At 38.2% G+C, this 27,686-nt stretch overlaps 1 protein-coding gene across 1 annotated transcript; it reads left to right on the top strand.

Moving 5' to 3' along the window:
* Positions 1 to 187: 187 nt before the first annotated feature.
* Positions 188 to 24,110, top strand: bard1 (BRCA1 associated RING domain 1). Its single transcript, XM_040027866.1, is given in 12 exon segments — positions 188 to 390; positions 1,384 to 1,420; positions 1,422 to 1,441; positions 2,567 to 2,715; positions 3,612 to 4,696; positions 5,313 to 5,393; positions 7,658 to 7,830; positions 14,471 to 14,603; positions 15,071 to 15,203; positions 17,617 to 17,709; positions 21,819 to 21,916; positions 23,233 to 24,110. Coding segments are annotated over 12 exon segments (2,442 nt in total). The 5' UTR covers positions 188 to 298; the 3' UTR covers positions 23,581 to 24,110.
* The last annotated feature ends 3,576 nt before the right edge of the window (positions 24,111 to 27,686 follow it).

Genomic DNA, 27,686 nt, shown 5'->3' with positions numbered 1-27,686 from the left:
TATAAGATATTATCCATAGATATACCACAAAATAATGTTCAGTCTTAACATATTTATTGGTATTCATTTATCACTGTCCATTTCACACGTCCGATTCTCAAAAAAAACAACAAAAACCCCTACGTCAGGGTTTACGTCATCACCGGTATGCCCGTCGACCAATCCACTGTGGCAATGCGCTTTGCTCGCTTCCGTAAATATTTGGCGGGAGATGTAAGAAGTAAGACAGGAAGTTGTACTTGTTTTTGCTGTTTGATTAATAAAACAACAACAAAAGAGCAACACTCCTTTTCTAAGAATGGATGAGCACAGTTCCGTGCAAACAGTGGACTGGAAGAAGACTAAGGAGGCGGCGGCAAACTTCCGACGGTTGCTACTTTGTTCCAAATGGTAAGTAAACGTTAAGTGCAGTACAGAGTGGCAAGCTAACCCTGCGTCGTCTACGAGTACTGGAAGTCAGGCTAAACTGGGTTTTTTATGCGTTTAGGTAGCAGCAAAAGTAACGAAGTGTTGTCTTACACTTAAAGTGGTACACATATGTAAACATTTACAAATATGTAAATGTTAGTTTGGTATGTTTGTTTAGTCGAACAGTGGCCTGATGCTTATAGAGAAATGCAAAGCAACATGGAAAAAACTTAACCGTGCCTCTAGTCTCGTCCATTATCGTTAACTTTTCATTTGAAACCTCACTTTCAATTCATCCTTAATTAACACACGTGCGGCAATGCCATGAAATGTTGAAGACCTCTGTGCAGCAATGAGAAAACACCACGCAGCCTGCACTTCAACGATGAAAGCTTCCAAAATATAACCTGGTAAACCGTGCCATCACAATAAACCACAGATAATAAACCTGTAACTCGGGCACAACAAATTACGGTATAGCGGCGATAACGCCTGCAGCACCTGCCAATGAACACTCTGGCATGTTTTGCTAAGCGCCGAATAAGTGACAGACAACAGCACAAAGCGTAGTAAAAACAGAGAGTGATGTGCTGCTTAAAATTGTATTTGACTGTGCTTGTAGCTGTGATGGAGTTCGGGTGATTATTTTTGCATATCGCAAGGTCCCGGACTGCCCCAGAGTGTAAGTTGCTAAACATCCAGGACCATGTGCTTTTGTTTTTATGATGGTAATGCACTTTGTGTTAAGGTTTTCAGGGTCTTCTAAAGTTCAGATTTTACACATTTGGCTCAAAAAGTATTGCAGCACCCTGCATTCCTACTAAGGCTATTGTAAAGGCACTTATGCAAACTTGCCTTACGTTTTTTTTTTTTTTTTAAATCCCACTTTAAATTAATTTGTGGGTCTTTGGGGTATACAACCGTTGTCCAACTAACCTCTTTTCTGTCTGTTTTGTTCTCTTTTTTTCCCCCCAGTTCAGATTTGATGAAGGAACCTGTTTGCTTAGGTTTTATGTGAGCATATGCTGTGCAGGTAATGTATGAACTTAAGTGTATTCTAACCAATTCAAAATCAAATCAAATCAAATCACTTTTATTGTCACATCACATGTGCAGGCACAGTGGCACAGCACATGCGAGTGAAATTCTTGTGTGCGAGCCCCACAAGCAACAGAGATGTGCAAACACAACAACACAAACGAGCAAAATACAAGAATGGCCGACCTGAAACTAATAAATATATGTACAATATATAATAGTGTATGCATTTCTGGATGTGTATACTAAATATTTTCCTACGTGTGTGTGTGTGTGTAGTGGGTGTGTGGTGGTCACATTTTTACAAATAACTATAAAAAATAAAATAAAATAATACTCATATAATATAATATAATAATAAAAAACTATATAAAATATACAGAGTGCGATATGTGCAAAAAAGTGGCATTTACTACAGTGTGGCGTGCAATTAACCACCATAGGACACCATAGGACAGCTTTAGCTAATAGACTCCTGTGGTCCATTCATTGGGTACACCAAATGATTTTTCAAACCCTGCAGTCTGTTTGCCTTCATTCACAGCTCAAATGTAGCATGTCTTGCCTCCCCTCTCAGATACTATAGTGCTTTTCACACATTCACTGTAGCCTTGAAGTTTTAGACATCAGTTATTAGAGTTAGTGGAGAAAACACATATATCCAAAGCAGCTGGATTTTCCACAGTTTAACCTGGCAGGTGCCCAATACAAAAACCTATGTGATGATGGTTTATGCCACTGTGCGAACAATGCAGGTAGTAGTCTGGTGCCTTTATTGCTAGTGAGTGGGCATAATGTGTTCCCTCCTTCATGCTAACACAAAAAGTATTTCAAGTAGTTTCAGTCCATCTCAAACAGGCATTTTTTTTTTTCTGTGTGGTACATGTTGGAAGTTGAAATGTCGACAATATCCCAACCTAATTCCCCTGAAATTGTCTGGAGCGGATGTGTGAAAGTGGCTACTGAGTGAATTAATGTCTGCATGCTTAAACAACAGCCCGAATTTTGATTCTTCTTTTCATGACTGGATGTTCTTTAAAAGTGAAGGAATAACCACTCTGTAATTCTTCTTACTGAGCTGTAGTGTGGACTCCTAATATGGGATATATTTATTCCTCAGGTCCTGTGCTGGGCCACGTGCAGGAGATGGCTGTGTGGTATGTCACAGCCCTGCCTGGGTGAAGGACATCCAAATCAACAGGCAGCTCAGCAGCATCATAGAACTCTTCTGTGGCTTAGAGTCCCTGCTCACTCCTATTAAAAATCCAGGTAGAGGGAAGCTATATATAAAAATACAGCAGGCTAGAAGCATAATTGACAATTTATCTTTCGAAATCCATGTGTTTTGGTTTGTTCGGTTCACCACGCTCATCCTTCCACACCCTCCTCTATCACTTGTTGACTGAAATGTTCAAACATTTTTCTCCACTAATCTGGTCTGTGATTGACAGGGTTAGTGGCTTGTTCCTTTGGTTTATTATATTTATTGCCCATCTGGCATCCACGTAATTGCACTAATTATGCAGTGCAATTATCCATGTTAGTGTTTAGTTTGCAAGTAGATCTCAGCTTTGAAGAAGAATTTCAGAAGGGCTTTCAAAGCCATGTAGTTAATATGGGAACAAATCTACACGTTGTTGTCAGTGTTCACGAAAACAACTAAAGATGTAGAAAGCAAACGAGGTGCTCCAATACGTCTTTCATATGTTAGCATTATTATTTCACTACACCTAATAAGCTGTGCAGTTTTGTTTATGAGGGATTTTTTTTCTGCTATTTTTTTTCTTTTGCTTTCTTGCATTTTATTAGGATCCCATTAGCAGTAGCGTTAGTGTTTTCTATTTTACCTTGAGCCTTTTATTCATTAATATGTGTATGTTTATGTACTCGTATGTAACCACTGTAACACACTAAACGACCAGCCTTGAAATGCAACTAATACTGAAGTTCAATTAAAAGAAAGCATGGAAAAAAGGTCACCATCAAACCACCCCAAATTATACATTAAGAACAGTTCCTCAAAGATCGATGTTAAACTTTCAAGATTTCAGTATATAAATTATTCTTAATTAGCTTGAATAGTTCCATGTGATAATTTTTGTTAGCACTGTGTTTTCACATATATTTCTTTGTTGTTTTTTTTTTCTTTTCATACTTCATTGTAGACTCATCTGTGGCTGAGATTCAGCCTGATGGCCCTGTACTTAAAAACAACAAGAAGAATTTTAAAATCTGGTTCAGTCCCCGCAGCCGCAAGGTACGCTGCACAGTCGAAAAGGCTGCAGAGATCACCGTACCGGACAACAGGTCTCCTGGAGAAACATCTGCAGCACAGCAAGACACCCTCACTGCTCAATGTCAGGACCTGTCAGTTTTCAATTTCACCTCGTCCTCCCAAGACTCCGGCTCCTCTTCTTCTCAAAGATGCAACGGTGAAACAAAAAACAACAGGAAGAAGAGGTCGACTAAGAAAAATGCTACCGGCAGGAATGTGCCGGTGCAAGGAGCCACCAGAACCACACGAAAACAGACGAAGCAAAATCTGAAGAAGAAAAGGTTGGAAGCCATAAACCAGCAATGGGGCATCTCAGAAGAGGCTCATCTCTCTGAAAATGAGCAGGTGTGTGCTGATGGAGCAAGAAGGTCCAGTAAAAGGGTTTCGTTCTTAAGCCCTGTTGTCACTTCTGATGGGCCTCAGCCTGAGATGGCACAGCGGAGCACTGATAAACTCAGTCCTGCCAGGAGCACAGTGAGAGAGAGTCTCTCACAAGGCAGCGAGACTGTACTGAATTGCCAAACTGAACTTGTTCAACCCTTGCCGGAAAGTGCCTTTCAGCATGACCAGCTGTCTGCAGATGTACCCAAACCAAATGATAACCCCAAAAATCACAAGAACGTGTCTCCTTCCGAGCATTCCTCAAAAAGATCTAGGACCGAAGACAGAAACAGCACTTTGGACACCACTCCAAAAAGACCAAGACCTTCTCCAGGCAGAAGGGGGAGAAAATCATTGAGTCCGATTTCTCCAGTTGTGCTAAATCCTCCATCTCTGACTACCCCTAAGAGCACCAAAAAGTCCAGAAAAGAGGGCAGAGACAGCCCCTCTGTTCAAGCCAGCCCCTCCACAGGAAGTTACAGGAGATCTTCCTGTTTTAATGGTGCATCTGTTGGACGGTCCAGTCCAGGAAGCCCTGCAGTTATGAAGAGGAACCACAAGGGAGAGACCCTGCTTCATCTAGCTGCAATCAAGGTCATAAAGTGTTGGCATGATTCACTTTATTTACTCAATTTTCTGTTATACTCTAGGTGTGAAAATATCTGCAGGAGACTGATAGAATAAAATCTGTGCACAGTGTTCCTAAAAACATGAGATATTAAAATGGTAAACAATTATAATTTCACTCATTTTAGCTCAGTAATGCTGTTCTTGGGTTAGGACATTTTGCAGAAATAAAAATCATGAAAATTAGTGAGTGTAAGGAGCAAACCTGGCATTTCCTGTTTATTCTTTTTTTCTTCTTCTTCTTTTTTTTTTTTTTAAATTACAGATATATAATTAAATATTCTCCCTTACTGTGGAGTTGAACATATTTGGCTGTATTATGGCTGCAATATAATATGCAATATAATAATATGGCTGCAGCCATATTCCACTCTATTGAGACTAAACTGTCTTACAGTAATCCTTGTAAACATAGCTGTAATCCTTCCCTGGATCCCAGACAAAGCAATCAATGGCCCACTGTTGAGTGATTGATAAACCAGAGAGCTTTGGTTTACTGAGATCAGCTGCCGTGTTTAAAGGTTTGCATTTACAGGTCTGTAGTTCTGACCCCAGGTTTGTTATTATCTTTTGGTCTTTGCAGGGAGATGTAGAGGCTGTCAAGGATCTTCTGGACCAGGGGGCTGACCCCAATCTAAAAGATAATGCGGGGTGGACACCTCTGGTAGGTGATGAATTTGTTAGTCTCATTTGTTGTTACACTGTTTCTTCAGCAATGTAGCATTTGTTTACACACAATCATGTTTGTTTTTTTTTTAACTTATTTTGATGACAAATAATTGGCGTCACTACAGTGACTTTTTCCACATAGGTTTTCGTATAGACTTTAACTTTACTTCTATAATGTTTGCTACTTATTATTATTATTATTATTGTTATTAAAGCTAAATATTTGGATTTCTTCCTCCTTGGTTACTCATATTTCTACTATATGAATGTCCCTCTTTTGCTATCTCTATTTTGTATTTGTTTTTAAAATGTAAGCATCCTGTTTGTGTGACTGGGATAATAAGGGCCAGATTTACTAAGCAGGGCAAATTGGCACTAGTTTGCAATCAGAGAAAAGCACAGATAGGAGTGGAAATTTCAGATGGTGATGTTAAACAATGCATAAATTTATGATCAAAAGCACAGTGAGTTCATTATAATAATAATAATAATCGGAAGTCTACCAAGAGCAGTGCAAATTGGCATGCGGTCACAAACAAGCAGACCTGATAAGGTTACAAGTAATCTAGTAACAGCACAAGCATAGCTTGTTAATTGAATCAAACATAATACAAGAAATGTTTTTAGCTTCTATGGATTTGTTTCTTTCAGGAAACACCAGCCCAGTGTAAGGAGAATGTGGTTGCAAACGTCGCAAACATGACAACAACCAGCCTCTGGAACAAAACTCTGATTAAGATTAAATAAGGGGGGAGGCACTTTTGCAGAAGTTTCATTTTTATTATTTTTTTTATGTCAAACTCTGAAATCTGGTGAAACATTGTGCAGTCACTAAATTGGAAATTTAAATATCATTAACCTGAAGATTTCTTTTGTTTTTAGTGTGCATATGAGATGAAGCTATGCGACACTTGAAAGTAAAGCCCTGCATGACTTCAGGAATAGGTCCAGCTTCCAAATGGCAGGGTGGCAGACCTTTTGTTGCTGCCAATATTGCATTAGTTCCTCTACCAGGCAGGGTTGACTTTTTCATCCTTCAAGATAGAGGAATATAGTTCTTTGAAAAGTAATATGTTCTGATGACACAAGGGGCTATTTTTGTGGTGGTACCTCCTCAGCAACAATCACAGGCATGTTATTTTATCAGTTTAACCTCAAGTTGCTGCCACACGATAAGCTGGAAATGCCTCGACAGCTGCTCGAGACTGAGTGTGTGTTTGCGTCTTTATTGCAGCACTTTATGTCAAGATGTTCCACTCAAACTTGAGTTTTCAATTTGAGTTTTGACAGTTCTCAGCTGATCATTCAAATTGCTACCCGTAAGCTTAATGCTAGAAATAATGTGTGTTTGTGTTTGTATATATGTGGGAAGGTTGGTAGCTATAAGCCTTGATATGCTACAGCCACCATGACATTACCATTGTGTTTTTCCAAACCTCTGTTAGCACCATTGTAGTTTTTAACCTAGCCAGTTGTAGAGCCAGAGCATTTCAGCTTGTTACATGTTTCTCTCTTTATTTGTGAAGTTTAGAACAAACAAAATGAAGCCAATTTCAGCATGCACTTTATGAATCCATAGATTTGGTTCCAAACTGGGTGTAAAATAAACATTTGTCCAGATGGCCAGTACTACAAAAAACTTGGAAGTGTCCCAGCAATACATGAAACAGTTGTCACAAATAAGAGGCATGTTTTCATTTCTAGTCCCTGATGATGATGATGAGGATGATTAAAATGATGATAGATGATGCATATTCTTCTTAATATTTGCTCATTCAGGTGGCAAATCATTTTTACAGTCATTGAGGAGAAATAACTGCACAGCCCTTGGCTTAATAGCTTAGACTACCTGACCCAAATAAAAATAAACTGGAACAAAAAGCCAGTTTCTTAATAAATGCATTAGCTGCTCAAGTTATTTAAAGCATAATGCTGTGTTTAATCACTCTGCAGTTGTTTGAGTGTGTCTTAATTGCATTTCTGGTGAAATTCTCAGGCTGAACTTTAACTTTGTCAAATTAATCCTTTGCAAAGGCGAAGACTTAAAAACAGACGAACATTAAGGCACCCATCTTCTTAATTTTAGAAAGCAGAAAACTGGGGCAGGACATATGTATGCATACTTCCCAGATGTTATTACTCAGCAAAACTTATTTCGTATCAGTTTTAAAAAATGCTTTATTACACTGTAAGATCTGAGGCATATTGTCAGATCGAAAAGAAGCAGTATAACTTTTGAGCTTTACTACTTTGTTTCAGCATGAAGCATGTAACCTGGGTCATCTGGCAGTTGTGGAACTACTGGTCTCAATGGGAGCCCTCTTGAACACGCCTGGGTATGAGAACGACTCCCCACTACACGATGCTGTCAGGAATGGACATTCATCTATTGTAAAGCTACTATTGCAGCTTGGCGCCTCACAGAACGTATTGTAAGTTGCTTTAAGTGTTTCACAATACTGCGTTTTCATTTGGGTGTCCATTGTTACATTGACTTTATTCTGTGCGACATTGGTGTTTTGTAACAGTGTTTTAAGTTCTGACCTAAAGGCCCAGTGAAGAGCAGTGGAGCTCAAAATCTCACTTTTATTTAAGTGCCATGAATGAGTGAAAACTAAAGCCCCACAGTTGTGAGGGCTGTTTATTTTTTGTTGAATTCTTTTTCAGTGGCCTGAAGGTTTGACATGAAAACAAGAGTTTCTAGTCTTGTCTTCAAAGCCAAACTTTTAACCTAGTATTTAAACACATTTTGGCCACTTTTTAACTGCATTTACAACAAGATGGAAGTTCTTTTTTTAAACTCTTATTGGCAGCAGTGTCCTCTAGAGTAGTTGTGAAACTGTATGGCAGGTCCCTCCTAATGTATTGTAGAGCCAGTGCACAGTGTGCGTTACCTGTTGAAGGTATGTAATAAAATTAAGTTGAATTAATATTAAAATTAAAAAAAAATACACTGCTCTTAAAAAATGAGCACTCAATTATCCATAGTATAACCTAAAGTTGGTTAAACTTCAGAGCAATTCATCTTAATCAAGTTAGGAAGCATTAAGAGTGTGGAGATGTCATTGCAGTGGTGAATATTTAGATATTTTGCTGCCTGTAGCATCATCTGGCATGACCAGTTTGGCAGTGGATCAGTAATGCTCTGGGAAGGCATATCCTTGGTGAATGCCAGTTGAGTAGCACGGTCCTGGGTCGTGAGCACAGGTCCCACTAAAGGACGTCAGCACTTCATTCCATGTTTATGCAGTCTGTTTTTTGACAGTTTGGTCAGAAACATGTATAAAAGTAGCCAGCTGGAGGTTATTTTGCAGAACTGTGGCATTGCTCCTCATTTCCCTCGTTGCACAAAGGAGCAGATACTCATATGACTGCTGATTTGTGCCTCACGGTAGTCTTTTCCAGCTCTCCTCATGTAATGGCCCAGATCTCCTCCATACACTTTGAGAATATGCTGGCAGACACAGCAGACCTTCTTGGGATGGCTCATGTGGATGTGCCATCTTGAAGCAGGTAGAGTTCCTGTGCAACATGAATGGGCTGCAGGTACCATCTAATGCTACCACTAGTGAAAGAACACTAGCAAAAAGCAAAACTAGAGAAAAGTCAGTCAGGAGGGATAAGAGAAAAGCAATGATTTATGCCACGACCTGCAAAATCATTCCCTTTTTCCCTTCTCGCTTCTCCTGTGGATCCCTTGTCGTGTTCATTTGCACCAAAGCCGATCATATGGATTCACAGTGATTAATGCATCCTAACTGGACAGAAGAAGTTGAACTAACTTTGTGTTAAACTGTGACAATCAAGTCTTTTTTTAAGCGTAAAAAACTTTTTGAGCAGTGTAGCTTGCTCAAGCGCTTGTGATGACATTCATTTTGCTAAAAGTGAACTACAGTCCTAATTTAATTGTTGATGATGACTAAAACAATTTAGGCAAATATTCTTTTCGATATGCTTTTTTTTTTGTGTGAATGGATAAAGAAAAAAGTTAGAGAATCAATGCCTTTGACAAATTAAATCACAGCTATATAGTGTTCCTGGAAAGAGACGTTATTTTTTGATGATATGATCTCTTATTGGTCTCTCTCACACACACACACACACACACACACACACACACACACACACACACACACACACACACACACACACACACACACACACACACACACTACTGAAGCATAAATCTAAAAAGAAACAGAACATTTACACCAAGTTAATATTTACTGCATGCCTATTGTGTTTCCTGGCATTACATCATAGTGGTGTTTCTGTCCTACTGGACCACTGCTTTTTTTTTTCTCCCCCACTTCCTCAATAAATTTTCAAAGACTTGTTTCTCAGTCATCATACAAGACATTCAGCTTTTTGGGAGTTACATAGTACATAGGTGGACAGATGTAAAATTCAGTGCTGATTGTTTGTTAATCAGTTGATGCCATATGAGCTCTTCCGGCTTGTGGAAGTACATTGTCAATAATGAGGAAGGGAACTGACTAATCCTTATGATGACTAATTAATCAGACTCGGTACTTTGATCAGATGATCAGCTCTTTTACAGTCTTATAATCAATGAATACCTATCATACTTTGTTTGTTTGTTTTTGTCTTTAGTTGTGTTTGTCTCATAACTTTGATTTACATTTGTTCTTTTTTGCCTTATTACTTGTCTGCAAGGCAAAATGGGCAGGGATATTCTGTGAGGTTTTAGGTTTATTTTTTTGAATGTCAGTACAGATGTAATTGTTTTCAGGTCAACAAGCAGGTTACCACAATAACTGAAAGCACCCTCAGCATACTTGAATGTAATTCTAGGAACATTTAAAAGATCTGCACCTGATGACCGGAGAGGTGTGATTGGGTTATAAACAGTGAGCCATTCACAGATGTGCTGGGGGGCAAACCATCGAAAGCTTTGTGAACTAATAAAAGGATTTTAAGAGTATTCCTTTATTGTACTGTGAGCCAGTGAAGTGAATTCAGTACTGGGGTAATATGGTCAAATTTCCTCTTACCTGGAAGGCCTCTGAGTAACCAACTGAATCATAAAGCCAGAATTAAAATGTCACGATTACCAGCGTCGTAGGCAGCTGTGAGATCAAGCAAGACTAAGAAAGAAACTCTGAGTCACTGTTAATCTCCATGTCATTAACTTTAGTACGAGGGTTTCTGTGATCCCTGATTGGTTCTTTAAATAAAGACTGTAAGTTGAAAGGTTTTATTTAAGAGGGTTTTTTTGTTTTTGTTTTTAAAATTAATATAATAGTTTACAACCTCAAGATGTTCGGACTTCTCGGACAGAGAAAATGCAAGCCTTTGTTCTACTGGTCTGATCTCTGTATTGCAATGTAATAAAATAGGCACTTCAGTGTGAAATAATAACGCAGGCCTACATTAGACAATAAGTGAATCCATGAAGCCATGTTGGCATTGGCATCCAGAAACTTATCAATATTCATTCCTATTCAGGATCCGAGATCAATATAGTTCCTGTCCTAGCTTCTCTTCCTTACCATGCAGAATCACACACATGCACAGAGGACACAAGCTAAGACATCTGCCGGTGCAGTCCCTAATGGACTGACTGGCACACAGCTCGGGGTTTAGAGGCACAGATTTTGCAGATCTTCGTTTTTCCTCCGTTGATGTTTGTGTGCAAGTAGAGCTTGAATGATTCAGCTGCATTTTGTTGTTGTTTAGTCACAGTTCTATAAATCACTTGGTGCCAGAGTCCACTTTATATCTAGCTCAACTTTTGATTAATCTGACTGAAGTCTGAAATGCTGAAGGAAGTCTTAAAAGAGACAAACTATCAATTGAGTACCTTTTAATATATTTAAGCGATATCTGCTTTGTCACAACATGTATTTTCTGAGACCGCTTTAAAGTATGAGCTTCTAAATGAATACCAGGGCAGGACATCTGTAAACTTAAGAGGAGGCCTGAAGAATTTTGCTTAGCATACATAAGCTTTTAGATTTCACTGTTTATGTTTAGGTCAATGCAGTGTGAAAATTAATTTGTACTAATGAGACATGGGCAACAAGGTACCCGATATATTTAAATTGACTAAGTCGTAATGACCACATTAAGCCGGAAGCACTGAATCCATACAGACATTAATTAACATCACCTGGAAGCCTTGTACTAACATGCCATTGGGTATAATTAAATACACAGGGGTACGACAAACTCGCAATGGCATTCATCAAATGCTAGTAATTAGTCATTACATCACTCTTTGTCACTCTTTACACTTACTAGTATAGGCTATAGTGTATATATATGTATGTATGTATGTATGTATCCATACAGTTTATATACTGACTTTTTTTGGTTTTATACAGATTTTAGTGATTTTAATATAGCTACATTAAAGTTAATTAAAATTAATCATAACTCTAGGGATGTTGTTTAGATATTTTGCACTGAAATTATGATGCAGGTGCACAAGTATGATGATGATGTTAGTATCGGCAAGCCAAAAACTGGTGGTTATAAATCATTAAGGACTACAGTAATACACCAATCAGAAAAGTCAGGAAGATAGCAAACAATGTAAAGAATGCAGGTCACAGTGTTCCAAAAATAGCTTTTCAGCCGTTTTAATGGGATGGAAGGTAATTCATCATTTTTGTTAGCCCTCAAGGAGACAGTCTGTTTTGGTGAGTTGAACTAAGTGTGAAAAGAAACTTTGCTTGTTTACAAGAAGACCTCAGAGGGCACCTTTGACATGACAACTTCCAGTTAATGGATGTCATTTTCTTGCTCTTTGAAATGTACTCCATAATGCATTCCGTCTTTTCAGTTGCATTCTCTTGTCATAACAAAGTGCATTGCTCCGATCCTGTTTTGGCTTTTATGCACTGGACTATCATTTTTGTGCAGTCACAAAGTTTGAAATATTGTTAGCAGTTTGAAGAAGGGTGTAGCTAAAAGCATCAAGAGAACTCTTAAAGCTGTACTCAACATTATTTGTGATTATGGTTTGGTGTTAATGAAGGACATTTGCAAAAAATAAAATAAAATCACAGTGCTGTACTTTTAAAAAGTTAAGTGAAAGTGTTTGGGAAGTCTAACATAGCAGTGTTGGCTGTAAGGTGATCAGAACAAATTTCAAAGATGGAAATTTAACTAATTATCTTGGATTTGAAGAAAAAATACTGCCTCTTCATTTCACTCTTCATACTTGCTGCTAATGTGATTTTGGGCAGAAATGGTTTAAACTGTATAGAAACTGTAGATACCAAGTAAGGCAACAGTCTTTTAAGGTTTATATCAAGAAGTAAATGGGTTAAAAAGCTTTTATCAGTGTTTGTGTTGTTTTACCAAAGTTGAGTTAGGAATGCAAAATGTGTTTTGTAGAAAGGCTCAGAATGTCAGGGATGAACCATTTGTAGCATGCAACGCATTTTATGTATTCAGCACATAACTGAAATCTGCTTGCTGTGGTCAAAAAGATCCACTATAACTTGAAACTTTCTAGGATAACCTACCACTATACCTGTGACTATATTAGATAGTCACAGGTATAGTGGACGCCTACTAGAACCACCATCACCTTCCACCCACTTGTGTGCTTGAGCAGAGGCCTGTGGAAGAGTATTTGTGACTTTACCTCCTTCTCTACTTTTTGTTTTATTTGTAGATATTCTTCTCACGTGCTGCTGCTTAAACCAGCTTGTGTGTGTGCGTATGTTTAAGTGTCAGGGACATTTTATGTTTGTTTGTATTTGTGTGCATATGGAGCTGGGGGTATGAATCCAAATGAAATATTTTATGGACCAGTGGACCTATTAATTGTCCCCCAGGTGTTATCTTTGCTGACGCCTAATCTTTTAGAGACGACCTGCTGGGCTTGGTTCTTCTTTGTCTCCTTTCCTCCTCCTGTGCCTTTCGTGATTCCTTTCTCCGCCCCCCTTTTCATCAAGGTGACCCAAGTCTTGTTTCATGCAGATTTCCTCATACGTAAAGACGCATACTTTAAAGCTGTCCCCTTTGTAACCAAGGGATGCTGTTTCATCGTCTTTGAGTCTCTGCACATAATAGTGCTTTTTGAGATGCAAAGCCTCCATTAGACACGCTGTTCTAGAAGGTTACCATGGATCAAAATTAAAACACATTCAGTATGCAGCCTTTTGATATTAATTGCTTTGCATTTAGTGAGTGTTATGATGTGACCTATGCTTGAAGTATAGGACAGACTTCAGCTTAACCTTATATCGAACTGTTACGCACTAGCGAGTGATTGACACACACTGTTGCACAGAGTTCACAGAGCAAGCAGGATGTGGCATTGCCAAATTTTTTTATTTTTATTTTTTTTTTTACATCTATGTAGTAGCAAATATTTGAAACTGAATTTGCACAGATTGGGACTAAATGATGAAATGGGGCGATGATCTGATTTGAAAACATGATCTCCTTAAAAACTTAAACTAAAACAAGTATTAAAAGGATCCTTTCAAAGGTACGATACTGTGGATGGAGCCTTCAGAGCAGGTTCCCAAGACTCTAGAGCTCCTGGCTAAGGAAGTGCAGCCAGCTGAGTCTGAATCATTTTTGTAATAATATGCGTTTACAATATTGCATGTAATATATTTTCTTGGGCTGTTTTTGTTTCCTAATGGAAATTTACTAGTGCATTGCTCATTCAAAATGTGACTGTAAAGGTATATCATGACTTACAGCTTTCTCAAGATGAGCTTATACAAACAACATGACTGATTAAAGTGCAAGCTGAACCACTCATCCAAATGACTTCAGACTCAGCACTTCACTTCCTTGGATCCCGAGCAATGTTCCTGTGAAAAACAACGGTCTATTTAATGCTTGCACTGATCCATCATGACTAAATAACCCACAAGAGATGCAGGATTACACAGCAAAATATCTTGTTGTTGGTGGTGTTTCCTGGGATTTAGATTTCGTGTGTTGACATATTTTTCAGTGTTAATGTGTCTGACCTTCCCGGTGGTCACCAGATGGTCTGCAGCACTGCAAGTGAATAAATATATAAGTGTGTGCATATTGTTAGATACTTACACCTTTTATCTTTGTTCCTCTTCATAGAAATCTGTATGGAAAGCAGCCTGCAGATTATGCAGTGAGTCTGGAGATGCTGGAGATTTTCCAAGAAGCCTCAGAAGGAACTCAATATGCAAATGCTCGTATATCTCATAGCCCCTCAGCCAGTCTCTCCGTGGTATGTCGCCATGATGTGAATAGCCCTTTTTCCCTTGAAATGATCAACTCTGGAGCAGAGTTATTATAATGACTATGTTTACTCATATTGCTTAAAATGTTTTTGATTAATCTTCATTTCAGTTAGTTTCCACAGTGGTTTTCTCATTTCAGTTTAGTTTTTATCAGTGTTAGTTGAAATTTGTCTGTATTATGTAATAGTTGGTGATTGTCAGGGTCAAGATTTAAGAAGTTCAGAACAATACAAAAATGGAACATGGCAATGATCAGTGCCTCCTGAAGCTGGCTGTGTTGATTAATTGAACAAAATTAACAGATACTAAAGGCAGAGATATTTCCAGTCATTTTTTTTCTGGAAAATTATCTTTTTCCTACAGTTGGTTTTCATTTTCAGATTAGATTTAGTGAACCATAATACATATTCTTGCATTAAAAGCCTCAAAACCTCTAAATTTCTGCTTGTTGTAGGTAAATGACTGTGTGAGGAGGGAACAAACCATAGTGCTTTTGTCCAGCAAGCTCTCACCAGCTGAACGGCATCAACTGGTCAAACTGGGACAGCTACTGGGAGGGAGGATGGCTGACACATTTTCTGGCTCAGGTATTGTTTGTTTGTACTCCAGGGGATCAACGTTCCTGTCCAAGCCCCTTACAATACTAGCTGCATGACTGCTTTCAGCGTTATTGGTGATGGGCTCTTAACAGCATCATGAATTAAATGCAACTGCCAGCGAACTGCTTGTACAGAAGCTTGTTTAACTGCCAAGCACTTCTACGTGCAGTCAAAATATATATCTGAAGGATAAATTCCAGGCTGAACCTCCTGAGTTATTCAGTAACTAAAAGGTTGTCTCTTGGCCTCATCCAAACATTTAGTAAAGATTACATAATGCGGCTACTTCATCAACCTTAGAGATGGTTCACAATCCCAAATGGTCCTTTTGCTACTGAGCCAAGCTTCATAGGCTTTACTATCTAACACAAATCCATTTTATTGTAAAAGCCAACGTCAGGTGCTTGAGCATTATCACTCGTGAAGGTTCAACAGTAACTAACAAACACTTTTAGAGCTGTATACATCATTGTGATACAGCAGCTCCTTCACTGCTGCATAGTTTATAGCTGAAAGAACACAAGAGAACAAAAGTAATTGAAATCATTCCTCATAAAATGTTTGGAGGTACTGTCAGAGTGATGAATACTCACTAATGAAAAACACAAGTGTGTCTCACAATTCTCCCTCATCTGGCCTGAGGGCTGAGAGTAGGAGCTTCCAATGAACATTTCTCACATTTTGAACTGAAGCCTGCAAATCCACCAAATTCATGGTCAATGCACAATGTAAAAAGGTTTCACCCTGGAGATATAATTATGTTCATTTTGAATTTTTCAACTGTGCTCAATTGTTGATTGAAGAGGCAATAAGCTTGTATTTAATTTTTAATTAACCATAATTATGTGTCCCTTTCTTTTATACAATAAACTAACACTTGGCCTATTGTGTTGCCATGAAGTGTTTGACAGGTTTTCAGTAAGCTTACTTTTCATCCACTCAAAGTAAGGGACATTAGGGAAGTGTTGGGCAGTGACTAACCTGGAATAAAAACTATTTCATCCAGTTGGGTTTGTGTTGCTAAATCAAAATCACAGATTTTTTTTCCTTTAATGCATAATTACATTGGTTTACCCTTTTACAAATGATTTCATAAAAGATTCACATGTAAATGGCTCTGTCTCATAAAATGCATAACATGCCTACATGTAGTATAAAATTTATTGTATAATCTAGAATACTGTTTGGGGAGGAAATGCTGGAAGGCAAAGTGGAAAAACACACTGTCAAAAAGAAAGTGGAGAGGGGACAGATGTTAATAATTGTTCACATTTTCAGATATTTTTTCCCTTAAAGGTAGTGCTGAACTCATGAAAACGGACATAATAAATGTGTCAAAAAAGCAAAAAAAACAAAAAGTTTAGAGATAAACTTGAGCTGAGATGAAAAACACTATACTGTTTAAGATAAACTCTCCGTAGTTATATTTTGTTTGTCTCTTTAGATGTGTCAAAAAATCCGTCAAAAATATTTGCTAATTTTTTTTTTTAGACCTATTATAGACAGGGATTGGATTATTAAAGTGTTTTTTGTTTGTTTGGTAAAAAAAAACAAAAAAAACAACAACAATGGCCCAATATGCAAAAACAGAATGGTCAGCTTAGAATTTGGCACAAACAAAAGCTGTAGTGCAGCATACAATGCTACTACTGCACATTCACTTAATGTGTATATAATAGATAATGTTCTTTCTTTCTCCCACCCCCTCGAGGAGTGTGTCAGGTTACATTTCACTGTGTGTTATACTTGTATAACTATGCATGTGACAAATAAAGAACCTTGAACCTTAAAAAATAACCTGACCATGCAGAGAGTGAGATTCACTGCACAGATGAAACCAACATTATCTTGTTCTAAATTGATTGGAAGAGTAAAGTATGGAGAGAGAAAATGAGAGCTTGTGATCTGATGCGTAATGTGTCATCTGTCAAACATGGTGGAAGCTGTGTTATGTCATGGACATTTGGCTTCTAATGGAAGTGGCTCACTTGTGCTTATTCATGCTGCCACTGCTACTTCTACTACTGTTAAAAATGGCAGTATGGAATTTGAAGTGTATAAAGCTGCATTCATGTTTAAATCTAAACTTTGAAACTGATAGTATTGTGGGATAATGTCCCAGAACATACTGCAAAAGCAATGGTTTTTGACTCAAGACACTAAGGCGAATAACTGGATATATAAAGATACAAGATGTATAAAATATGGAAAACATGATATATAAAAATGTATGAAAGGCCAAATTGCCAAACATTTAGAATTTCACTATTGCAAAGCCCCCGAATTAAACGACACACTGACTGCATCCTTTCAGATACATTGGTGCAAAATTACCAAAATTTGTGTCACAGGCAAAATGTGGACCTTTATGGACTGGTGTGTGTCTGTTTTCTTTTTCCAGTGAGTCACATTGTGGTGCCGGAAGGGCAAATGCCCACCACCTACTCCACCCTCATGGGTCTTCTTGCTGGCTGCTGGATTGTTAGATACAAATGTAAGTACAGAGAAGGCTGTCAACTTTAACAGTCTTTAATTCCTTAATTCACATTAATTCATTTAATGTGTAAGTGTCACTGTTGGAAAATGAATCCAGAATTGTGAATTAAATATTTTTAGATTTACTGATGTCATGACTCTGTATAAAACATGAATGAATAAATTGTTCTGTGATCTTCTAGCTCCGACAGCTCTAATAGCATTAGAATTTAATATGTTGAAAAGTCTTGGACATTTAGAGTAGTATCATTATAATTTAGCAAAAGCAATGTAATTACAGTTACTAAATCTGTCCTGTTATATATTGCTTTTAATAAAAAGTTCAGTATTGACTGGGCTTCTTGCCCAAAAATAGAAAGAACTTTAATTTGCTTTAGTTTCCTCACATGCTCCACTGTTACATTTGTACATTGTAAGTTTTGTTTGCAATATACTTAAATACCTTTCATCCAGAAGTAAGTGCCAGATGGCTATTTGTGCTGAGTGGCAAAATTACATGTAAAGATTTCTATACCGTACCTGATAAATATATATATATATATACATTTTTCACAGAAAAGTCATTAAAGTCTTTCAGAGAGTTTCTAGATATAGAAACAGTATTTCCATTTACATAGAAGTTATGTTTCTTGTAGTTGCTCAGCTTAGTCATTTATCTCCCAAAAGTACAGCACAAATGTTGGTAGCACGGCCTCTGCTTACCTTACAAGACAGCAGAAATACTGAGGTTGCTGATTGCAAGGGAATCCATTCTAATCGGCTTTAACCTATAAGCCTGCAGCAGTAAGGTCACTGCTACAAGCATGATTCATCTAGTCACCTGCTGAGTATTTTTTTTAATTGCCTGCCCTTTTTTAACATTTCCAAGGAAGACTTCCCAGATGCTTCTACAGAGAAAAAAACAAAACAAAACAATTTGAGATAACAGATTAGCCTCCTGCTCAGTCCCACAGAACATTTTAACAGCCGTCTTTGTTTCAAACAGTGGGCTGTTTGTGATTTTTTTTTTTTCCATAGGACTGTTTTAGATAATATTTTTATGCGGCTACATTAAGGGACATGTAAACCATTAAAATTGCTGATGTGTTACTTAGTGCTACAATATTATGGTGTTAATTTCTCTCATTTTGGAAACTTTTAAGTGAATTATTCTGTTTTGGGGTTTTTTGGGAAAAGTCCAAATAAAATATACAGGATTTTTTTTTCATGCACAACATCTGGTCTCTATGGGAAGATTTAAAGAACATTTAGCAACAAGCAGTTTTCATATCAGATTGTTTGTGCCTGTTGCTCTGTGTGCACACAACTCCTTATGTCTGACGGCCAAGTGAAATAGGTGGGAATCAATATATCACAAAGCCAAATATGACTAGTGATAAAAAGTTGGTCAACTCTTTTTCCTTTTTACCAAGATAAATACCTTGCAAAAAATGTCCTATTCTTGGCTAGTCTCTCTGGTATCCTTGGACCAACTCAGCAAGCATATGTTCAGAGACAATCAGCTTCACAGGAAGCAGAAAGAGACTTGCAGTCAAAGAGTTTTCTGGCACCTTGGCATGCCCTTGACTGTTGTATGTGTGGGAATGTGTGAGTGTTACAGTACAGTGCCGTGCATTCCTGTCTCTGCCAGTAAGCCAGTTCAACGTTGAATGTGTGTAGTTGTGTCACTGTAACGTTTTGAGTGTTTGGACCATATTTATCCCCCCCTCCCCTTTTCTTTTCTCCACGCGGGCTGAGCACTTGACACTTCTTGTCTCCCTTGTGACAGTCACTGTGGCATCCTATCTGTTTCTTTTCCTTGTGTATGTGAGCACACACAAGGAGCTGCATTTTCACTGTCACCTGACTTTGTATGCCATCCCTGTCAGCTAAGCCGAGCCCCGGCTTACTTCTTTATCAGACTTGTTTCAGTGCATTGCATTTTGATTGAAATGCACAGTCTCTGTGTGCCTAACAAGGTTATATTCCAACTAAAAGCCTTTTATTAGGGTTTCATTTAAAACTAAAAGACATGTTCAGAACAGTTGAAATGGTTTTGACCAGCATGGGGGAAACACACTAACGTTTTTGCTAGAGTAAAATGAGACTATTATTTACCTCAATCTAATCTCAATTAGCTCGCTTGTAAACCTTTTTTTAAATCTTGCATCCACCAGCTGTGTCTGGCAACCTATAGCTAGAAAATGTCCACTTATTGTGTTTGTTTTTTCATCTTATGTGTTTAAACATTAACATTATAACATTTTTCCATTGCGTATTTAATGAAGACATTTCAATGCACAGTCCCTAGTCATAAGAAGACTAAGAGTTCACCTATACATAAGTGACTGCATTTACACAGAAAAGCTAAACTAATAAAGCACATGCAGTTTTACTTTTCTTAACGTTACTGAATGCTCTAAGCAATCAGTGCAGCCTGAAAAAAGTACAACTCTCATTGCAGGTCTCAGAAAACTTCTTGGGGTCAGCTTTTCCACTTAAAGATATGAGATTGGAAGTGTAGGATGCAGAGTTGCCTGTTAGTGTCAATAAAAGCCTACAAAGTCTGGTTGCTTACAGTCTGTTCTCAAGAAAAACTGGTTGGCTGGTCATTCTTTGATCACAAGAACTTTTACAGAAGTTAGATAGGTGCACAAAACTAGCATAGGCCACAAGAGCATTTCTGTAGGTACTGGCGTTCATCATAACGATAAATTACATAACAATGGAGGAAATTCAGGACTTGTGCTATTTTTTCCTAGGAGTTGATGACAGATGTGGAGGTGCTTCTGAAGAGGAGAAATTTTCAATTTTGGTTAGTATGGCTTCATACTGAGTTTTGGTATAATGACCATGAGTGCAATGTTGTATCCTGTCTCACTCCTAAAGCGTCTGTATTGGCCTTTAGAACTTCTTATCCATTCGAAATGCCAATACAATTCTTCTTGTCTCATTATAAGAGGACAAGTTTTCGTCAGCTTTTGTCTTTATAATGAGATCGCAGTAACAGTTTGGTCTCACGGTTATTCAAGAGGGCTGGTTCATCTTACTGCTCACTCAGTAAGGATGGGGATTGAGATGTTTTATGCTCTCTTTCGGAGTATGATTAACAAATATGCTAATGACTCTAAGAAACTAAGTGCTATCGTCCAGAGAGAGATTAACCCCTGTATCTCTGCCCAACTCTTTAGCGGGGTCCTCCTGAAAGAAGTCTGTAATTAAGGGGGGTGAAGAAATGTTACTACTCCTCACCCCTTGTAATGGTGCTGTCACGGTGTACACACACTGATCTGTTCCTGTCACCTTACTCACATATTTGGAAGGTGGAATGTTTGTAAGAGAGAACTTGAGGCAAAGTGTTGCGTATATACCTTGCAAATGTGTCTGTGGAATAGTTTGCATCTCTAACAGTTAGAAGCGTAATGAGAAAACTCAGTGTGTTTGTAATGAAAAACGTTATTCGAGCCAATGCGTATGCTCAGGTGTATTTCCTATCCTCCCACCCCGCCACAGCAAAGTGTCATATTTCCAACCTAATCTAGCTTTAATGTTTAGATATGCCACTTATAAACTGTGGATTTGGGGTTTCTTTTAATATATCCCCAAAATAATGCTCAGTAATAGAACACTTACTGAGAACAGCAGCAGTTTGATCTGTGACATCTTCAGAAGCATTTTTATCTGTGACAGTGAGGGGTCATTAAAATGTGCATGTTTTTGTGTTTTTTCCCTCCCCCTTTATCTGCCTTTTACTTTTAAAAAGTTTTCTGCCTTTTTAAGATTTTCTTCCTAAGGATTTTTAACAAAAGCTATATCTCTAACACAAAAAATGCCTGGATGCTGACTGTCACACGGTTTTATTTTGACTCCGTAAAACCTCAAGAGACAGAAAGAGATGACGCTCGAATTCTGCTTAATACTTTAAACGGGGGTTGCATCATTAACTCCATCATGCTGTGGGCATCTTTCTCTGTCAACAACGGCAGCTATGCCAATACATGAAATCTTCCAACTTGTGATAAAACAGACTGTCATCCTTAGTGTGCAACACAGCCTTGTCACATTCCCTCAAAGTCAACATAATTAGCTGTAGCTTTAATTTTCTTTGTTCTCTCTCTTTGATGCCAGGGGTGGAGGCATGTCTCCAGGCGGGGAAGTGGGTGCCTGAAGCTGAGCATGAAGCAGGAGAAGGCCCCCAGCGAAGTCGCATCAACAGATGCAGCTTGGTAAGCGAGAAGCACAAAAACAAAGATATGAAATTGATGAATACGTGTTGTTTAAGCTCTCTCTCCTTGGGAAAAATTTGTTTTTTCCAGGCAGTGGCATATGGTGATAGTTGATTTATTTATTTATTTTTTTTGTATAAATCTGTTTTCTGTCATGAATCATAACATATTTGCTTATTTTAGACACAAATCAATATAAATATAATTAAATTTCTAATCTCTTCAATTCAAATTAGTCTTAATTAAGCTAAGTATTCAAAATTTTTTGTTCTCTCACCCACGTTTGATTTTGCAGCCAACCATTTCTGAAAGACAGCAGCTTACCACAAAGCCAAAATTACACTGACATTGTTTCTAACACAACATGAATGACTTACAGTGGCCAAGTCTGTCATGACCTCAGTTTAAAGAAGATATTTTGGCAGGGCTTGAAAATTGCTTTCCCCAACCAATCAGCATGAAACCCGATGGAGCTTGTGCTGTTTTTAGAGAATGGGGGCACTGCATTGTCAAAGCTAATACTGGCAAAAGACTCTTTAGAAGCTGCATTTGCTTCTAAAGGTGCTTTAGTCTGCTTTGTTCAGATTCATTTGTGCAAAAACAAAATTCTATGCACTGTATATGTACCTGATAAAGTGTTTACCTGTTAGTTCCCTGAGGAATTCTCAAGGTATTTTCAGCATGTTCTGGTCATAACCACAAGGAGACACATGTTCCCCCACTCTTTTATAACTCCTTTTTTTTTTTTTTTTTTTTTTTCTCTGATGCAAAATAAATGTTCATTCTTGAAAAACGGTAAAAACCATCAATCAAAATCCTAAATAAAGGACATGCAGAAGCAAAAGTAAAACCCTGCCAACGTATAATAAAATAATCTTTCTACTCTAAAGACCTGAGAGTGCTAATTTACAACGCAAAACAGCTGAGTTCCTTGATGCTGTGAATAGAACAGTCTCCAGTGGCCTAATTCACTGCTGCTTTAAACCGTAATGCCAAGTGGTTCAGAGCTTGTCTGGAGAACAGTGCTTATAAAAATGTCTTCTGGCGCTGCAGCAAAGAACACAAAGCATCCACACAGGCGCTTGCCTAGATTTAGTAGCAAAGACAATTATTTACCATTTATCTTCACCATAAACAAAAGAGAAGACTTTACTCATTCTGCCACTAAGCTCATTTGTTTTCAATTTTTAATGAAGGATGATAATAGAGACGTTTTCTCAGCAAGACAGTTTTAGTTTGGACGAGCCTTGGACTCTTCAAGGGATGAGGCCGTCTTCAAAGTTTTCACTAATGTCTGTTCCCGTCGTATTTCACAGCTTCCACCACTGTTCGATGGATGTTTCTTCTTCCTTCTTGGCTCTTTTAAGACTCCTACCAAAGATGAGCTCACAAAACTACTCCGGGAGGGAGGAGCTCAGCTACTGAACCGGCAACCCAAGCCAGACAGTGATGTGACTCAAACTGTGAATGCCACAGCCTATCATGCCCTGCCAGGGTCCGACCAGGCCCTTTGCACACATTACATCATCTATGACCCTCAAGCCCCTCACAAGCCGTCAGTAGTGAGACGAGGCAAGGTGTGGTCAGCTCCCACCACCTGGGTCATCAATTGCATCACTGCCTTCAGCCTCCTCCCTGTACCAGACCCTGAACTATTGGTCTAAATTTGTTAAATAATTATGTTTGCACTAAACAACTTACCCATAAGTATGGCCATAATGTGTATGTCTTGTTGTTGTTGTTGTTGTTTAATCTATGCAGATTTAGTGGACATAGTGAGTCATATACAGAATAATAAAACAATAATGTTGCTAATTTTAATGGTCCATACTTACAATGTAAAAATAAAGTACAAATCTGTCTAGAGATAGATGGATAGATATAGATTGTTTTTTCACAAGTCTGAGAATCTGACTTATATACAGTATGATTGAACTTTACAATAGAAGATTTGACACTAATTGATGCAAAAAAGTGAGGAAACAAAGTTGTGTTGCACACAAAAATAAATGAAAAATAAAAAGAGAGGGAAAGAGGTTATATTAGAAAACATGGACATAGCCATTTTAACATAACTGTTTTTCTTTGTTTGCTTTTTGATGTAATTAACAGTTATTGCTGGTTATAATGCTGTATTTAAAAAAACAAAAAACAAAAACTCTTGAAATTTTGTTATTAAAAGTTGTTGATGAAATTATTTCTTTCCTTTATCCAAGTGGCAAGACTTCAGAAATAAACAAATTATTTACCAGCATTTAAAAGATAAAAAGCTTGGGAGCTGTATATATGAATCAAACAGAGTCTGGATTTACAGATTGGGGTCAGTGATACAGCCTCAAAGTCAATATTTCAAGGAAATGTTCCATTGACCTACTGTCACTGATGACAGACTACCTGATCTGGAGTATGAATCTATTCCTGAAATGAGTAGACAGCACTGTAGTCCAATTGTATACACAGCATAAGTCAAATGTAAGCACAAAAGTAGACTAGGTACAGGTATTATCCCTGGAGATTTAAAGTAAAAGTGTAAAATAACTGATTTATACTTTAGTTTAACAGAAAATGAAACAAATCTGTAACACCTGAAGGCCCCTAAAATTGAAATTAAAAGTATAAGTTTCTATCTGGGACTTATCTTCAGGTCAAGCTTAACTAGTTGCTTGAAGCATGTAACTGATAAACACATCAGTAATTTCCATCCACATTTGGCTTTTCTTGTCATATGGAGTGAGTGCTCCAGTGATGCTTGGTCAACTCATTTGTTTACATTCGGGTCACACATCACCGGCTGCTTGTATCTCCTCCTCATGTGTCTTCACTGTGTTTTTGCCTCAGGTTATAAAACAAGTTTGTTGTTTTCACCTTTAGCAGGAACATTTTACTTACATATTTTGCAAAGTACTGTTCTTTGTTCAGTCATCTAACACCATCTAACCCCACTCTCAGACACTATATTGCTAAAAGTATTCCCTCACCCATCCAAATCATTGCATTCAGGTGTTCCAATGACTTCCATGGCCACAGGTGTATAAAATCAAGCACCCCAGCATGCATACTGCTTCTAAGAACATTTGTGAAAGAATGGGTCACTCCCATGAGCTCAGTTAATTCCAGTGTGGTACCGTGATAGGATGCCACCTGCGCAACAAGTCCAGTGGTGAAATTTCCTCACTTCTAAATATTCCACAGTCAACTGTTAGTGGTATTCTAGCAAAGCAGAAGTCACTGAGAATGGCGGAATCTTGAAGTGATGGGCTACGTAAAGTCATGGAGTGAGGTCAGCAGATGCTGAGCTGCATAGTGTGTGCAGAGGTCACCAACTTTCTGCAGAGTCGATTGCTACAGACCTCCAAACGTCATGTGCCCTTCAGATTAACTCAAGAACAGTTTACAGAGAGCTTCATCGAATGGGTTTCCATGGCCAAGCAGCTGAATCCAAGCCTTACATCACTAAGTGCAATGTAAAGCATCGGATGAAGTGGTGTAAAGCACACTGCTACTGTACAAGTCTGGGTACTGACTGCATTGTGCCAAGTATAAAGTTTGGTGGGGTTGCTTTTCATTGGTTGGGCTTGGTCCCAGTGGAAGGAACGCTTCAGCATACCAAGACATGTTGGACAATTTTGTGCTCAAAACTTTATGAGAACAGTTTGGTGATGGTTCTTTCCTTTTCCAACATGACTGCACACCGGTGCACAAAGCAAGGTCCATGAAGACATGGATCATCGAGTTTGTTGTGGAAGAACTTGAGTGGCCTACACAGAGTCCTAACCTCAACCCAACAAAACACCTTTGGGATGAATTAGAATGGAGACTGTAGCCAGGCCTTCTCGTCCAACATCAGTGTCTAAAGGAATAGTCAAAAATTCTCATAAACACACTCCTAAACCTGCCTTCCTAGAAGAGTTAAAGCTGTTGTAGCAGCAACGGGTGGGCCGACATCATATTAAAAGTATGGATTAAGAATGGGATGTCACTCAAGTTCAAATGTGCAAATGTGTGTGAAGGCAGATGAACAAATCTTTTTTGGCAATATGGTGTATCTGTTCTTGTGTCATTGTGTGTACTATGGGAAGTAAACACAATGCATCACTTGTTTATCGTGTCAAAATTTATATTAGTATTGTAACTGGTAAGATATGGCATGGCCCTTTACAGCTTCAGTCTATGTAGTTTGCATAAAATACAGTAACTGTTCAGAAATGATAACTAGGCTACTTGACACGTCTGATTGCGTCAGCCTACTGAATTGCAGTGGAGGTTTTTCACCTTCATTGCAGGTTCAGTAAGGTAGCTCCGATGCCTCTCACCTCTTTGATGTCCATAAGCTCTTCCCGGGGAAACTCAAAGGCATCTCTGGACTACATTGTAATATATAATCCCTCCAAAGTGTACTGGCCCTGCACAAGCATTCTCATCAAGTCTGCCTTGCCTTGAAAACCTCCACAGGGAGGCGTCCAGGAATAATCCTAATGAGATGCCACAAAACTCCTTTACTGACTGACCTTTTAATGTGAAGGAGCAGCAGTTCTTCTCCAGACTTCTCACCCAATCTAAAAGAATGAGCCCAGAATCCAAATAAGTGATGTTGGAATATAGATTGACTGAAATTAGATTGAATTAGATTGTAATTTGCTCCCTCTTCACAACAACACTCCAGTGCAACATAGACATCACTGCAGATGCAACAACCTCATTGTAAGCCTTTTTAATCTTTTTCACACCATTCGAGTTCAGATTGTGGCGTTCTTTTTTTCCTATTGTGTCGAACTGAAATCATTTGGTTATCTTCTGCCTTCTTTTTTAGAGTGGAAATGCATTCCGTAATATGTAGGGCTTTACCAGGAAGAGACAATTATCTAATTGAAGATATCTGTTTGATACAATAGCAGACTGTGCTCCTAGAGAAAGATTGATGGAAATTCAATACTAAGTGTAGAACGGGAAAACAAAGCAATTAATTGTTCCGTCACAGTGCTGGCACTTGCTGTGAAGAAAAAGGAAAACTTTTGCAGGTATGTGTGCTTTAAGAGTTCTTCTGCTGGCCATCTCCCAAGATGCCATTTTCAACAGGATTAGTCAGGGATGCACCTAATTGCTATTGATTGCTATGTGCTGCATAAAATTGCTTCCCTTTTCTTGTCCACGGTGGGAGGTGGGAGAAGGCAATTAGCAGTGCGGACGAGATAGAAGCCCAGACTGACTTGTAATGAAATGGAATGGAGGAATAAACCTGTGAGTAATGCCCTTGAACTTGGGGAGCATTACAAAACCATTAAGCACCAGTATCTTCTTATTCTACCCCTCACATGACCACGAGCCAGGAAAATATTGTGCTAGCATTTATTCTGAAATGCTCTGTTTATATACACCATTACTAAGAGTTTGTCTGTGTCCCTCTTTTTAAGCACATGTACCTGAATTTAAACAGACTTGTCCTGCAGCATCCTCTTGGCTTATATTAAATTTGCACCTGTCATTGATTTAAGAACCAAAAAATGCTGTGCTGTGCTTTTTGCAGAGGAGAAATGCACATTTGTTTTTTGTTTTTTTTAGAAGTTCATGTTGTGTTTTCGTGCCATCCTAAGTGATTTTGTGTCAAGAAACGTCTCCAAAGAATGTAAAAAGGATTAAGGAAAAAAGAAATCCACACTCACTTTTTGCGGAATAACACTTCTTTTGAATTCTATTTAACAAAATATTTTCGTCTTGATGAATAATACACATTTCTTATTTCTTGAGTCATTTTCCTTTTCTTTTCTTTTCT

This window comes from Simochromis diagramma, unplaced genomic scaffold (assembly GCF_900408965.1).
Source record: "Simochromis diagramma unplaced genomic scaffold, fSimDia1.1 OVJJ01000343.1, whole genome shotgun sequence".
NCBI classification, from domain to species: Eukaryota; Metazoa; Chordata; class Actinopteri; order Cichliformes; family Cichlidae; genus Simochromis; species Simochromis diagramma.
The sequence above is the reverse complement of the archived record's forward strand: the minus strand, read 5'-3'. Positions and strand labels throughout refer to the sequence as shown.